This window comes from Chelonoidis abingdonii, chromosome 1, assembly GCF_003597395.2.
Source record: "Chelonoidis abingdonii isolate Lonesome George chromosome 1, CheloAbing_2.0, whole genome shotgun sequence".
Classification (NCBI taxonomy): domain Eukaryota; kingdom Metazoa; phylum Chordata; order Testudines; family Testudinidae; genus Chelonoidis; species Chelonoidis abingdonii.
The window spans coordinates 373,007,328-373,021,284 of NC_133769.1; the positions used below are offsets into that span (position 1 = coordinate 373,007,328).

Genomic DNA, 13,957 nt, shown 5'->3' on the forward strand with positions numbered 1-13,957 from the left:
GGGGGAGCTTGGAGAGGGCGTCGGGCCAGGGGAGCCAGGCCGGGGGAGCCGGGAGAGGGCGTCGGGCTGGGGGAGCTTGGAGAGGGCGTCGGGCCAGGGGAGCCAGGCCGGGGGAGCCGGGAGAGGGTGTCGGGCCGGGGGAGCTTGGAGAGGGCGTCGGGCCAGGGGAGCCAGGCTGGGGGAGCCGGGAGAGGGCGTCAGGCTGGGGGAGCTGGGAGAGGGCGTCGGGCCGGGGGAGCTGTGCTGGGGGAGCCAGGAGAGGGTGCTGGGCCGGGGAAGCTGTGCCGGGGGATCCGGGAGAGGGCGTCACGCCAGGGGAGCAGGGTGAGTGCACCAGGCCAGGGGTGCTGGGTGAGGATGCTGAGCCGGGGGAGCCGGGAGAGGGCGTCGGGCTGGGGGTGCTTGCAGAAGGTGTCGGGCGGAGGGAGCCGGGCCCAGGGAGCCAGGAGAGGGCGTCGGGCCAGGGGAGCCGGGCCACGCTAATGGTGACACCAGGGAACCCTGTGCCCACAGTGGTGGGCCGGTTCAGTCCGGGGGCAGAACAGGCCAGATGCAGGTGGCAGCCCCCCCCCCCCGGGCCCCAGCCCTACCCAACGTCTCGGAGCGGCGCAGGGCCGGTGCGGCGTTGGGGGCATCGGCCCAGTCCAGCTGGCCGCGGGCGAGCAGGTACTTGCGGGCTTTGAAGAGCAGGGCGGGGAAGTCGTCCTGCCTGGCGGCGAAGTTCTCGATCTTGTTCTTCACCGAGCCCAGGACCTGCAAGGCAGGCGGCTCAGTGCCCAGGCAGGGGCCCCAGCCACGGCTTGCGCCAGGCTGGGCTGCAGGGGGCTGCGTACAGGGACCCCAGAACCTGCAGCTCCCCACTGGCTCAGCCTGAAGACCTGTGACCCCCCAGCAATGCGGGCACCTCCCGCCCGCGGATCACTGCCCTGCCCCTGAGCTGAGGCCCAGCGGGGCCCCCAGGAGCCCATGAGCAGGCAGGGACCGTGCCCGGGCGGTACCTGCAGCAGGGACTTGACACTGGGCTGGAAGACCATGTTGGTGTTGAGCAGGAAGGAGCGGAGCAGGGGCTGTGGGTAGCAGGCGAGTCGCGCCACCAGCCCCGTCAGCAGCACGTTCACGTACAGCGAGTTCTGCACCATGTTCTCCAGCTTCGCCAGCAGCACGGCCACGAAGGGACCTGCACGGGGCACAGCGTCAGCCTGCCCCTGCCTCACCCTGCCCGCCAGGCCTCAGCCTGTCTCTGTCACCCCTTGCCCGCCGGGCTCCAGCCTGTCCCTGCCTGCTGGGTGCCAGCCTGTCCCTGCCTCACCCTGCCCGCCGGGCCCCTGCCACCCCCTACCTGCCAGGCCTCAGCCTGTCCCTGTTGTCCCTTGCCTGCCGGGCTCCAGCCTGTCCTTGCCACCCCCTGCGCGCCGGCCTCCTGCCATTCCCTGCCCACCGGCCCTCAGACTGTCCCTGCGGCCCCTTCCCACCAGGCGCCAGCCTGTCCCTGCCGCTGGGTGCCAGCCTCTCCCTGCCACCCCCTGCCCACCGGGCCCCCGCCTGCCTTTGCCTCCCTCTGTGTGACGAAGTGGGAATGTTAACGTTTTCTCTGCATATCGTGGGGGGCGGTGAGCGGAGCATTGGCCTGGGAAGGTGGCAGAGAAAGGCCAGAAAGGAGACAGCTGGGGGGAGTTTCAGTTTGGAGCTGGCTGGGAAATGGAGAGGGGCGCCCAACGGGGCTGTGGCCTCCCTAGGGCCCCCCCAAGACGGACCTGACTGAGGGGTCCTGTTGTCTGTACCCGCAAGACCTGTCTGGGACTGTGTTCCTGCCGGCTAAATAAACCTGCTGCTTTACTGGCTGGCTGAGAGTCCTGGTGAATCGCAGGAAGTGGGGGTGCAGGGCCTGGTCTCCCCCAAACTCTGTGACACCCTTCCCACTAGGACCCCACAGCCCCCTGCCCGCCAGGCCCCTGCCTCCCCCCGCCCGCTGGGCACCAGCCACTCCCTGCCTCCCCCTGACCCTGCCTGCCTGCTCAGGAGCCCCTGCCGGGCACCAGCCTGCCCACTGGGGTGCCCCCATGTCCCACCCCCTGAGCTGCCCTGGGCCCCAGAGGGGACAGGTCCATCGCAGGCCATTAGCCAGGCTCTGGCACCAGCGCCAGGACTCGGGATGCTGCCCCCTCCACACTCACCTGTGAAGGGCTGGCTGGGCGGCTGCCCCGCAGCACGCAGGGGGCTGCTGACAAGCTGGGCCAGGGGCTCCGGCGGCCAGCAATGCACTGGGGCCCCCCCCGAGGTGAGCGGAGCCGGGCGCTCGGAGAACCTCTCCTCAGCCTCCTCCTGCTCCCCCGGAGAGAGGGGCCCAGCGGGCGACTGCCCAGCCCCCCTCTGCAGCTCTGCCTCCAGCTCCCGCAGCTCCTGCGAGAAGCTCTCGATGCTCAAGCTAGAGCCGTTGGGCTCGCCGGGCACCTGGGCCAGCAGCTCGTCGATCAGGGAGTCCACGGACGGCTGCTCCCAGGCCAGGGCCGGGGCCAGGGTGGTGGGAGAGCCATTCTCCACCTGGGTCTTGGGCCCCCTCTGCTCCCGCTCCGAGCCGGCGGAGGGGTGACCCCAGCGCACCTTCTTCACTGCCACATCACCGTCTGGCCTGTCCGGCCGGCTCGGCTCCGACCCGGGGGCCCCGTTCAGGAGGGGCGCCGAGTCCTCGACATCGGGCACGGGGGGGCCGGCGCGGGGCTCATTGCTGCTGGGAGTCCCGGGTGCCCCGCCCACCTCCTCTGGCAGGCCCCTCTTCTTAGTGTGTGGGGTGGTGGGGCCGGGGGGGCCAGGGCTCGGCCGTTCCCCGTCGTAGGGGGCTGACCAGACACGGCAGGCCAGCACACACTGCTCCACGCTGAGCTGAGCGTCCCGCAGGTACTCCAGGTAGTTCCCATCCAGCTCCGCCACCTCCTCCCACCTGGCCGGGCGGTGGCAGGGGCTCCCGCTGGGCGTGGTCAGGCCGGGCGAGCGGGGCGCCGGGCTCCCCGACTCCGAGCTGCAGCTCTGCTGGCGCATGAAGAAGGCGAGGCGGGAAGGGGTGGAGGGCTTAGGCACCGTGACCACGGAAGAGGTGTCCACGGTGGGGCTCCCGTGGGCTGCGGGGAAGAGCCAAGAGGGAGCGTTACCGCAGGCCTGGCCCCTGCCCCCGGGGGGGGGATGGAGACCTGCCCGTGGGGTCACTGCTGGGCTGAGACCCGAGAGGGAGCGTTACCGCAGGCCTGACCCTCGTCCCCAGGGGGGATGGAGACCTGCCCGTGGGGTCACTGCTGGGCTGAGAAGGGAGAGTCGAGAGGGAGCGTTACCGCAGGCCTGGCCCTCGTCCCCGGGGGGGATGGAGACCTGCCCGTGGGGTCACTGCTGGGCTGAGACCCGAGAGGGAGCGTTACCGCAGGCCTGACCCTCGTCCCCGGGGGGGATGGAGACCTGCCCATGGGGTCACTGCTGGGCTGCGGGGGAGAGTCGAGAGGGAGCGTTACCGCAGGCCTGGCCCTCGTCCCCGGGGGGGATGGAGACCTGCCCGAGGGGTCACTGCTGGGCTGAGAAGGGAGAGTCGAGAGGGAGCGTTACCACAGGCCTGGCCCTCGTCCCCGGGGGGGATGGAGACCTGCCCGTGGGGTCACTGCTGGGCTGCAGGGGAGACCCGAGAGGGAGCGTTACCGCAGGCCTGGCCCTCACCCCCGGGGGGGGATGGAGACCTGCCCATGGGGTCACTGCTGGGCTGAGACCCGAGAAGGAGCGTTACCGCAGGCCTGGCCCTCGCCCCCGGGGGGGGATGGAGACCTGCCCGTGGGGTCACTGCTGGGCTGAGAAGGGAGACCCGAGAGGGAGCATTACCGCAGGCCTGGCCCTCACCCCCGGGGGTGGGTGGAGACCTGCCCGTGGGGTCACTGCTGGGCTGAGAAGGGAGACCCGAGAGGGAGCGTTACCGCAGGCCTGGCCCTCACCCCCAGGGGGGGATGGAGACCTGCCCGAGGGGTCACTGCTGGGCTGAGAAGGGAGAGCTGAGAGGGAGCGTTACCGCAGGCCTGGCCCCAGCCCCACAGCGCCCCAGTCTCTGGGCGGGGGATGGAGACCTGCCCGTGGGGTCACCGCTAAGCTAGCCAGCAGGCATCCACACCAGGGCTGGGCGTCCCGAGCAGCCCCCCTCTCCTGGGTGGGCACATGGCCCCAGGTGAGAAAAGATAGCAGCTCCCACCGGCCTGACTCCCATGTGCCAGGCCCCAACAGCCACCGCTTGGGCAGCCCCAGAGACCACGCCGAGGGCCCCGAGCTGCTGGGTGACAGTGCCCCCCTTTCCCCCAGCGGCAGGCAGCTCCGTGGGAAGGGCCCACGGGCACCGGGGGCCAGCCCACCTTTGGCCCAGGTGGCATGCTCCTCCTGGTCGGGCGTGGACAGACTCTCAGTCCGGCAGCAGCGCGGGATCAGCGACAGGAACTTGGCGGCCGTCTTGCCGTAGATGTCCAGGTCCTTCACTGCCCGCCTCTGGCTCAGCATGACGTGGCTGCAGGGGATCAGGTACCTGGGGGCAGTGGGGCAGCCCGGTCACACCAGGCCGTCCCACCAGGGACCCAGCTCCCCGCCCTCAGCCCGCTGTTCCCAGGTGCTCCCAGGGCACAGCCATGCCAGGAGCGGGCGCTGGGGGCGCTGTGCTCCATGCTTCCCCTCTAGGGCCCCGGGGTGACATGCCCCCAGCCCGGAGGGGCTCAGGGGGCTCTCCAGGGCCCCCTGCTCAGACAGCCATGGTCCCCCACACCGCTGGGTGCTGGCTGTGCCTGCTGCACATCCCTGGGCCGAGCTCCTCCCCCCTCCTGCCGGCCCCCGGGTGCTCCAGGCCTGGGCAGGGGCAGGCGCACCCTGAAGGGCTCTGGGGAAGGCTGCCCCCGCCACGCCGGGACAGAAGCCAGAGCGACAGCAAGGGGGACCCGGGGCCCTGCCACGGCACTGGGGCTCCCCAGGGGGCCAAGCCACCGCCCCGGCAGCCCTCAGCCATGGTGCTGCTGGAGAGCCTCCGTGCTAGCCCCACCCCGGCAGACACAGGGAAAGCGAGGGACTGAGCGTTGCCCGGCTGGAAGCCAGGAGGCAGCGCGCCGAGTCACCTGAGCACCAGCTGCAGCATCACGTCCTCGCAGTTCAGGTTCAGCAACGTGCGGAAGAGACTCAGAGACACCATGCAGAGCTAGGGGGAGAGAGGGAGGTGTTGGGGGGCTGGGCCGCATGGCGGGCACTAGGTGCACCAGGCTGGCTCCTGGCGCTTGCCAGCACTAGCAGCGGGGCAGCACCATGGCCAGCTCCTGCCCGTCGGCATGTCCCCCCAGGGAGCTGAGCACTCGGGGCAACAGGCCCATGGAACCCCAAACCAGGGAGCTGGGAGGAGGGCAGGGCCCATCCCCGGAAGCTGGAGGGAGCTGGGGGCCCATTCCTGGGAGCTGGGGGAAGTTGCGAGCCTGTACCTGGGAGCTGAGAGGTGCTGGGACCCTGTCCCCAGGAGCTGGAGGGAAGGCAGGGGCCCATCCCCGGGAGCTGGGGGGAGCTGGGGGCTGTGACGAACTGGGACTGTTCTTACTGTGGCCTGTGAATGCTGAGTGGGGGGTGTTGGTCTGGGAGGATGATCTGCACTGGGGGATGGGAGACTGGCCTTGAGGGAAGATACCTGAGCAGGTAACGGGAGAACCCAGGAAGGGGTTGGAGGCCAGGTGACACCTCTGCCTGGGAGGATGGGGGAGGAGACGCTGGGGGGAGAGAGGGAGTTTCAGGAGCTGGCTGGGGAATGGAGGGAAGGACAGATGGGGCTCTGACTCCCCAAGGGGGCTGTGATGTTCCTGGGACCCCAAGATGGACCTTACTGGGGAGGATCCTGTTGTCTGTGCCTGCAAGACCTGCCCTGGACTGTGTTCCTGTCGGCTAAATAAACCTGCTGCTTTACTGGTGGCTGAGAGTCCCGGTGAACCGCAGGAATGTGGGGTGCAGGGCTCTGACTCCCCCACACAGCATGACAGAGGCCCATGCCCAGGAGCTGGGGGCCTGTACCCGGGAGCTGGGGGGAGCTGAAGGCCCGTCCCTGGGAGCTGGGGGAAGCTGGGGCCTGTACCCAGGAGTGGGGGCTCATCCCCTGGAACTGGAGGGAGCTGGGACCCATCCCCGGGAGCTGGGGGGAGCTGGGGGCCCGTCCCCGGGAGCTGGAGGCCCATCCCTGGGAGCTGGGGGGGAGCTGGGGCCTGTACCCAGGAGCTGGGGGGAGCTGGGGCCATCCCCGGGAGCTGGGGGGAGCTGGGGCCCGTCCCCAGGAGCTGGGGGGAGCTGGGGACCCATCCCTGGGAGCTGGGGCCTGTACCCGGGAGCTGGGGGCCCATCTCTGGGAGCTGGGGGCCCGTCCCCTGGAGCTGGGGGGAGCTGAGGCCCATCCCCGGGAGCTGGGGGCCCATTCCTGGGAGCTGGGGGGAGCTGGGGCCTGTACCCGGGAGTTGGCGGCGATGCGGGCGACGAGCGTGTCGAGGATGGTGCTGTGGTCATGCTGGTGCAGCAGGATGAAGCGCAGGAAGGTTTGGAGCAGGGCCGGGTCGCTGACGCTGCGCAGGAACAGCTCCAGGTACGCCGTGCTGGCCATCAGCTCCTCCACCGCCGTCTGCGGGACAGCTGCACTTTTGGGACCCCCCCTCGGCCACCGGGGACCCCCCCGAGCCGCAGCGTTCAGCTACCAGGGACACCCCCCACCAGCTGCAGCGTTCGGCCACCAGGGACACACACCTACCCCCAACTGCAGGGCTCAGCTACCGGGGACACCCTCACCCAGCCGCAGGGCTCAGCCACTGGGGAACTCCCCCGAGCTGCAGGACTCGGCCGCCGGGGGGACACACCTACCCCCCACCGCAGGGCTCGGACGCTGGGGACCCCCCCGCAGCCACAGGGCTCAGCCGCCGGAGAACCCCCTGAGCCTGCAGGGCTCAGCCACCAGGGACATACAAACACTCTCTGTCGCAGGGCTCGGCCACTGGGAAACCCCCCCGAGCTGCAGGACTCGGCCCCCGGGGACACACACCTACCCCCCACCGCAGGGCTCGGACACTGGGGACCCCTCCCCAGCCACAGGGCTTGGCCGCCAGGGACACTCACCTACCCGGCACCACAGGGCTCGGCCACTGGAGACCCCCCAACTCAGCCGCAGGGCTCGGGCACTGGGGACCCCCCCGAGCTGAAGGGCTCAGCTGCCGGGGACCCACACCTACCCCTGCCGCAGGGCTTGGCCACCAGAGACACCCCCTCCCCCCAACACAGCAGCTGAGCCAGGCCAGGGGGCCAGAACCCCACCAGGGGTCAGGTGAGAGTGGGGGCGCATTACCCATGCCAGCAGCTTCCCCTCCCTTCTCTGAGCCTACCTTGTGCAGGGCTGGGCCCATCACAGGCACCAGGAAGCCGTTATGGACGTAATCCACCAGCTGCTTCTGCACCAGCGGGTGGGCAACCTGCAGGAGCACAGAGCTCAGAGTGGGCTCCAGGCCACAGCAGGGACTGCAGGATGCTTGGGTCCCTCCCAGCGCAGCCAGACGCTGCGATCTGGGCCACAGCTTCCGCTCTACACAGTGCTGGGCAGGGTGGGCTGAGGCAGGCACAGTGCCCCTCGGCCAGGCAGGATGGGAAATCTCTGGGTGGGCACGGTGCTGGGCAGGGCAGGCTGAGGCAGGCACGGTGCCCCTCAGCCAGGCAGGATGGGAGATCTCGGGGCGGGCACGGTGCTGGACAGGGCTGGCTGAGGTGGGCACAGTGCCCCTCAGCCGGGCAGGATGGGAGATCTCGGGGCAGGCACAGTGCTGGACAGGGCTGGCTGAGGCGGACAGGGTGCCCCTCGGCTGGGCAGGACAGGGGATGTTGGGGCGGACACGGGGCTGGGAAGCCCTTGGCTGGACAGGATGGGGGATCTCGGGGCGGGCACGGTGCTGAGCAGGGCTGGCTGAGGGGCACGGTGCCCCTTCGCTGGATAGAACGGGGGATCTCGGGGCGGGTACAGTGCTGGGCAGGGCTGGCTAAGGCGGACACGGTGCTGGGAAGCCCTCGGCTGGACAGGATGGGGGATCTCGGGGCAGGCACGGTGCTGAGCAGGGCGGGCTGAGGCGGGCACAGTGCCCCTCGGCCAGGCAGGACGGGGGATCTCGGGGCAGGCACGGTGCTGGGCAGGGCTGGCTGAGGCGGGCACAGTGCTGGGCAGGGCGGGCTGAGGCGGGCGCCCGCGGGCTGCGGCCTGCCCACCTGGATGACGGCGTTGCAGAACTCCAGCGAGTTCATGAAGAGGACGAGCGCGGGCACCCCCATCCAGTCCTCACGGCGCAGGCAGTGCCAGTCGTCCGCCCGAACCTCGATCTTGCGGGGCAGCGAGGAGTAGAGGGCACTGAGGCCCGTGGCGAGGACCTGGGGGCACAGGAGCGATGAAAGGCTGATGGTTAGGGAGAGCCCCCAGCAGTGGGCACCAGGTGCTGCCCTGACAGACGCTGCCTGCCCCACAGAGCCCACGCAGCCCGGGGGAGGGGCCAGCAAAGGGCCCAGCCCAAGTCCCACAGTCGCTGAGCTGCTGGTTCCTCACAGGGGGTCTGGGCCTCTTGCACCCCTGCAGCTGGAGCTCAAGGGGGTGCGGACCCCCCAGGCAGGGGTGACACCAGCTCCGCATTGTCGCTGCAGGTCCAGGGCGCTGGAGGGCCGAGTGCCCAGCGCAGCTCAATGCCAGCTCCCCCATGGCCCCAGCCCACGCCCACCAAGCAGAGCTGCAGTGCCTCCATTCCCTCCCTGCAACACCAGGGCCAGCTACCCCCAGTACGTGGGGAGGCAGACGGAGAGGGCCAGGGCCAGCATCTGGACAGGGAAACACTGGCATCCCACCACTCTGCCCCAGCAGGGAGCTCAGGGTCAGGCTGGGCACTCGGCTGGACCCCGCTGTGTGTCCCCCACGCTGGGCCGGGCTCACCACACCCTGCCAGACGGGGGACGCACTGAACACAGCTGGGCAGGAGGCTGAGGGGCCAGGCCTCGACCTGGGAGGAGTTGCCACGTCTCCGTGGGCCTCCGTGTGCTACCCCGGGGGCACTGACGCTGCGGTGATGGGCTGGAGGAGGTGCCCTGCCAGCCCCCCTGGAGCGCCCCTGCCAGGATTCACAGCCACAGCGTGCATAAGCCCCCGTCCCACTGGCAGCCCCTGGGGCCGACCCAGCCCTCTGGCTCTGGCCAGGGGAGAGCCCCTGGGGCCGTCCCGTCCCGCTGGCTCCAGATGGGGGGGGCCCTGGGGCCGTCCCGTCCCGCTGGCTCCGGATGCGGGGGAGCCCCTGGGGCCGGCCCCTCCTGCTGGCTCTGGCATGCCCAGCCAGGGAGGATCCTGGGCGCCCAGGCCACGAGGGACCCGTACCGGGCAGAAGTAGGAGCTGTCGGTGATGTAGGTGGCCACGGCGCAGTTGCCGGCGGCCATGGCCAGGAGCAGCAGCAGGGCATCACGGGCCTGCTGCCCGGTGGGCCCCTCGTGGTGGATGAAGGGGACGAGCAGGGAGAAGAGCAGCAGGTCGCCGGGGCCCTGCTCCGTGGGCCGGTGGAAGAAGAGCTCCAGGAGCGCCGGGTCCTTGGCCACGCAGTCGCAGAGCTGGTTGAGCAGCAGCACCAGGCTGGTCTGCAGGCCGGGCGAGGCCGGCTCGGCGCACAGGCTCAGCAGGTGCAGCAGCGGGCGCCGCACGGGAGGGTGGCGCAGCAGGGGCTGGTGGCTCTGGCTGATCAGCATCTCGTAGAGCTTCAGCTGCTCCGCCCGTTGCTCCTCGCTGCCATCCCGCTGCAGGTGCCAGTGCAGGAGGCGCTCGAGCAGGTTCTCCGCCAGCACCAGCTGCAGGATAGGCCCTGCGCCCATCCCAGCGCCCGCCCGCTCCTCTGCCAGCAGGGTCAGCATCTGATAGGTGTTGTTCCGCACGGCGCTCGCGTCGTCCGCTGTGCCCGGACCCGGCTTGGGGCCCTGCTTCTCCAGGACCCTCAGCACCTGGGGAGACAGCAGCAGCACTGAGCGAGGGGGACACAGGGGGGCGGCCTGCGCTGAGCAAGGGGGGGCAGCACACGCTGAGTGGGGGGCAGGGCGCAGGGGAGTGCAGCACACACTGTATGAGCAGAGCAGAGGGCCGGGGGGGCGGTCTGCGCTGAGCGAGGGGGGGGCAGCACACACTGAGTGGGAGGGCAGGGCACAGGGAGGGGCCCGCGCTGAGCGAGGGGCGGGGGCCCCCTCAGGCGGGTCTGTTCGACATGCTCAGGTGGGCCGGGCACGGTGTGACCACGGCTTCCCTCAGCTTTTAGATGGGGCCTCTGGGACAAAGGGGGGTGGTTGTAATACGTTACGAGTCCCGTGTGTGCCTCAGTTTCCCCTCTTGGGGTGGGAAAGGTCTGTCTGTTGTCGTGGCAGGGTAAGACACAGGGGTGATAACCCAGCTGCGCCAGCGCTGTGAGAACGTCGCTGCCCCAGCTGGGCAAGCGGCACTGATCCCTGTGGCAGGGGCCCGGCTCCTCCAGGCCAGAGCTCACAGGGGACAGCAGAGGAGTCCCCTCAGAGAGGGATCCTGTGGGTCTGTGCCAGCGTCCCAGCACCCCGTGCCCTGCCCAGCAATCCCCGCACAGACCCTGGACCCCAGGGCGTGCCATGGCCGGCCAGGGCACTCGGCGGCCCTGCCACTTCGCTGGGCATCTGTCCTGGATCCCAGGGTCTGAGCTAGGCCATACCGGTGAGCACCCCCTGCGAACCCCCCCCCAGCGGGCCAAGGGTCCCCTCTCCCGCCAGGGCCAACCACGCGGCTTCACTGCCTGCGAGCCGAAGCCTCTGGGCCCAGCCGCCTGCGTCCCGCCCTGAGCTCTGCCCAGCACATCCAGCTGACGGGCCCTGGGGAGCCGTGTCCCTGCAGCCCTCCCTCCAGCCAGGAGCTGCAGGCCCCCCCCCATGCCCAGCGCGTCCCACTGACGGGCCCTGGGGAGCCGTGTCCCCACTGCAGCCCCCCCTCAGCCAGGAGCCGCAGGGCCACCCCGTGCCCAGCACGTCCCACTGACGGGCCCTGGGGAGCCGTGTCCCCACTGCAGCCCCCCCCAGCCAGGAGCCGCAGGGCCCCCCGTGCCCAGCGCATCCCATCGACGGGCCTCTGGGGAACCATGTCCCGCCTGCAGGCCCCCCACTCCAGCCAGGAGCGCAGGGCCCCCCCATGGGCCAACGCCGCATCGAACAGGACCCTGGGGAGCCGTGTCCCTACTGCCAGCCCCCCGCCTCAGCCAGGAGCTGCAGTGGCCCCCCATGTCAGCGCAATCCTGCCGATGGGCCCTGGCGGAGCCGTGTCCCCGCTGCCAGCCCCCCCCCCCAGCCAGGATGCCGCAGGAACCCCCCCCGTGCCCAGCGCATCCAGCCGTATGGGCCTGGGGAGCCATGGCTGGGCTGCCATTAACCAGTGTGTGTTGTGAGCAAGACACGAGAATGTCAATTCTTCCGCTCTACTCTGCGCTTGGTTAGGCCTCAACTGGGAGTATTTGTGTCCAGTTCTGGCACCGCATTTCAAGAATAGATGTGGAGAAATTGGAGAGCGGTCCAGAGAAGAGGCAACAGAATTGATTAAGGTCTTGAGAACATGAGCTACGAAGGAAGGGCTGAAAGAATCTGGGTTTATTTAGCTTGGAAAAAGATGAATACTGAGAATGGGACATGATAGCAGTTTTTCAGGTTATCTAAAAGGAGGAGAGAGAAAAACTTTGTTCCACCTTAGCCTCTAAGGATAGACCAAGAAGCAATGGCTTAAAACTGCGCAGCGGGAGTTTAGTTGGACATTAGGAAAAAGTTCCTAAACTGTTCAGGCGATAGGTTAAACACTGGAATAAACTGCCTAGGGAGGTTTGAATCTCCATCTCTGGAGATATTTAAGAGTAGGTTAGATAAATGTCTATCCGGGATGGTCTAGACAGTATTTGGTCCTGCCATGAGGGCAGGGGACTGGACTCGATGACCTCTCGAGGTCTCTTCCAGCCCTAGAGTCTATGAATCTATGAATCTATGTCCCTGCCGCAGCCCCCCCACCCCCAGCCAGGAGCTGCAGGGCCCCCCCATGTCCAGCGCATCCCGCCGACGGGCCCTGGGGAGCCATGTCCCCGCTGCAGCCCCCCACCCCCTCCAGCCAGGAGCTGCTGCCACTCCCTTCCCCGTTGTCCAGCTGGGACCTGCAGCCCTCCCCTGCCGGGAGCCGCTCCCCCCTCCTCCCAACACACACACACACAGCGCGCCAGGAGCCACAGGGTCTCCACACCCAGCTAGGAACTGGAGCCCCCCCACCGTTGCCCAGCTGGGGGGGGCAGGGGCTCCAGTTCCCAGCTGGGCAATGTGGGGGGGGCTGCGGCGGGGACATGGGTCCCCAGGGCCCTGTCGGCAGGACGCGATGGGCACGGGAGGCCCTGAGGCTCCTGGCTGGAGGGCAGGACGCAGGCAGCTGGGCCCAGAGGCTCCAGCTCAGAGGTGGTGAGGCCGCGTGGCCGGCCCTGGCGGGAGTGTGGGACCCTGGGGGTTAAGCCCGCTGGGGGGGGGTCACAGGGGGTGCTCACAGGTGGGGCCTAGCTCAGACCCTGGGGACCCCCTCCCCCAGCCAGGAGCTGCAGGGACCACCAGCCGTTTCAAAGCAGGGCAGGTCTCGTGGGGTGTTGGGTCCATCAAAGCATTGGGGGATGGGGGGGACTAGCCCATGGCACGCAGGCCAGGCCCTCCCGGGGCTGGCCACACTGTGCCAGGTGCTCTGGGACCCCCTTCCCCCCCTTCCCGGTGTCTGGGCCATCGACGGAGTCCCAGTTCTTACTGCACCTTTTCCCTGGCTGCTCTGCCAACAGCCCCGATGGGCCTCCCACCCGTCAGGACCCCCAGGTAGCCACGGGCCTGCTCGTTACCCTCAGGCACGGCAGTCCACCGCGGAGGGAAACTGAGGCAGGCGCCGCACTTGGTCAGCACAACTGGTGACCTGGAGACTAAGAGGCCCACCCCAGCTTGGCCCTCAGCCGGTTCTGGCCAGTGGGAGGACACAGGGCTGAGGAGAGAGGGACCCGGTGACCTACCAGCTGGTTTCAGCCGGAGGGGAACAAAGGATGGAAGGGAGAGGGCCCCAGTGACCTGTTTACCTGGGCCGGAGTACAAAGGAAGGGAGGAGCTGGGGGGGGCCAGTGATGTGGGGCTCTAGGCTGGAGAGGGGGAGCAGGCAGAGCCTCCCTGGACGCAGGGAGACTGGGGTCAATAAACCCTCCTGTTTTACGCTGGCTGAGAGCTGCCTGGGGGGGCATTATCCCCTCTGGGAGGGGAGGCCCCAGGGGTCCAGAGGGAGGGGACTCCCTGGGGGGGCCCACAGCAGAGACAGTCTGCTAAGGCTCAGAGAGCTGCAGTCCCAGGAGGTGGAGGGGCCTATGGCTTCCCCCCCACCCCGAGAAGGGCTGTCACACTGAAGGGGGTTCCCGTCCTGGGCGTCGGTGGCACTGCCACATTTCCAGCACAGACGCCCCCGGCGACTGGGAGCATCCCCCTTCTTGGGGGCCCTCGGCTCTCCCTCCTCCCCCTGCATCACCCCCCAGCACAGCCCCATGCCCAGACCCGCCACTGGACACCCTCACCTGGCACCAGTGGTTCTTGAAGACCATGAGGCAGGTCTCGGGGTCAGCCGTTACGGGGCTCTGCAGGCTGGCGCCACGGCTGGCTCGGTGCCCTGCTGCCCGGGGGTGCAGCTTGCTGAGCCAGCTCATCCTCTCCATGCCCACAGGCACAGCTCTGCTCCAGCCAGCGGGGGCTACAGGGCACAGGCAGCCCCTGGGCGCTCCACGGGCTGAGGCAACGGCTGCTCAGTGGAGCCCGACGGGCGAGGACAGGGCCAGCACTCCATGCTGCGGCCAGGGTGGCACCAGGCTGTAGGGAGAGAGACGACATGAGGCA

The 13,957-nt window shown here is 69.3% G+C and overlaps 1 protein-coding gene across 1 annotated transcript; it reads right to left on the reverse strand.

Annotated features, from left to right (window-relative positions):
* Positions 1-525: 525 nt before the first annotated feature.
* Positions 526-13,957, reverse strand: FHIP1B (FHF complex subunit HOOK interacting protein 1B). Its single transcript, XM_032779812.2, has 10 exons — positions 13,642-13,957; positions 9,407-10,018; positions 8,263-8,421; positions 7,395-7,481; positions 6,476-6,643; positions 5,118-5,197; positions 4,374-4,540; positions 2,175-3,116; positions 999-1,177; positions 526-753 (listed from the first exon to the last, which is right to left on the reverse strand). Exons 1-10 carry the CDS (start codon positions 13,777-13,779, stop codon positions 526-528), a joined length of 2,760 nt encoding a protein of 919 aa, XP_032635703.1. The 5' UTR covers positions 13,780-13,957.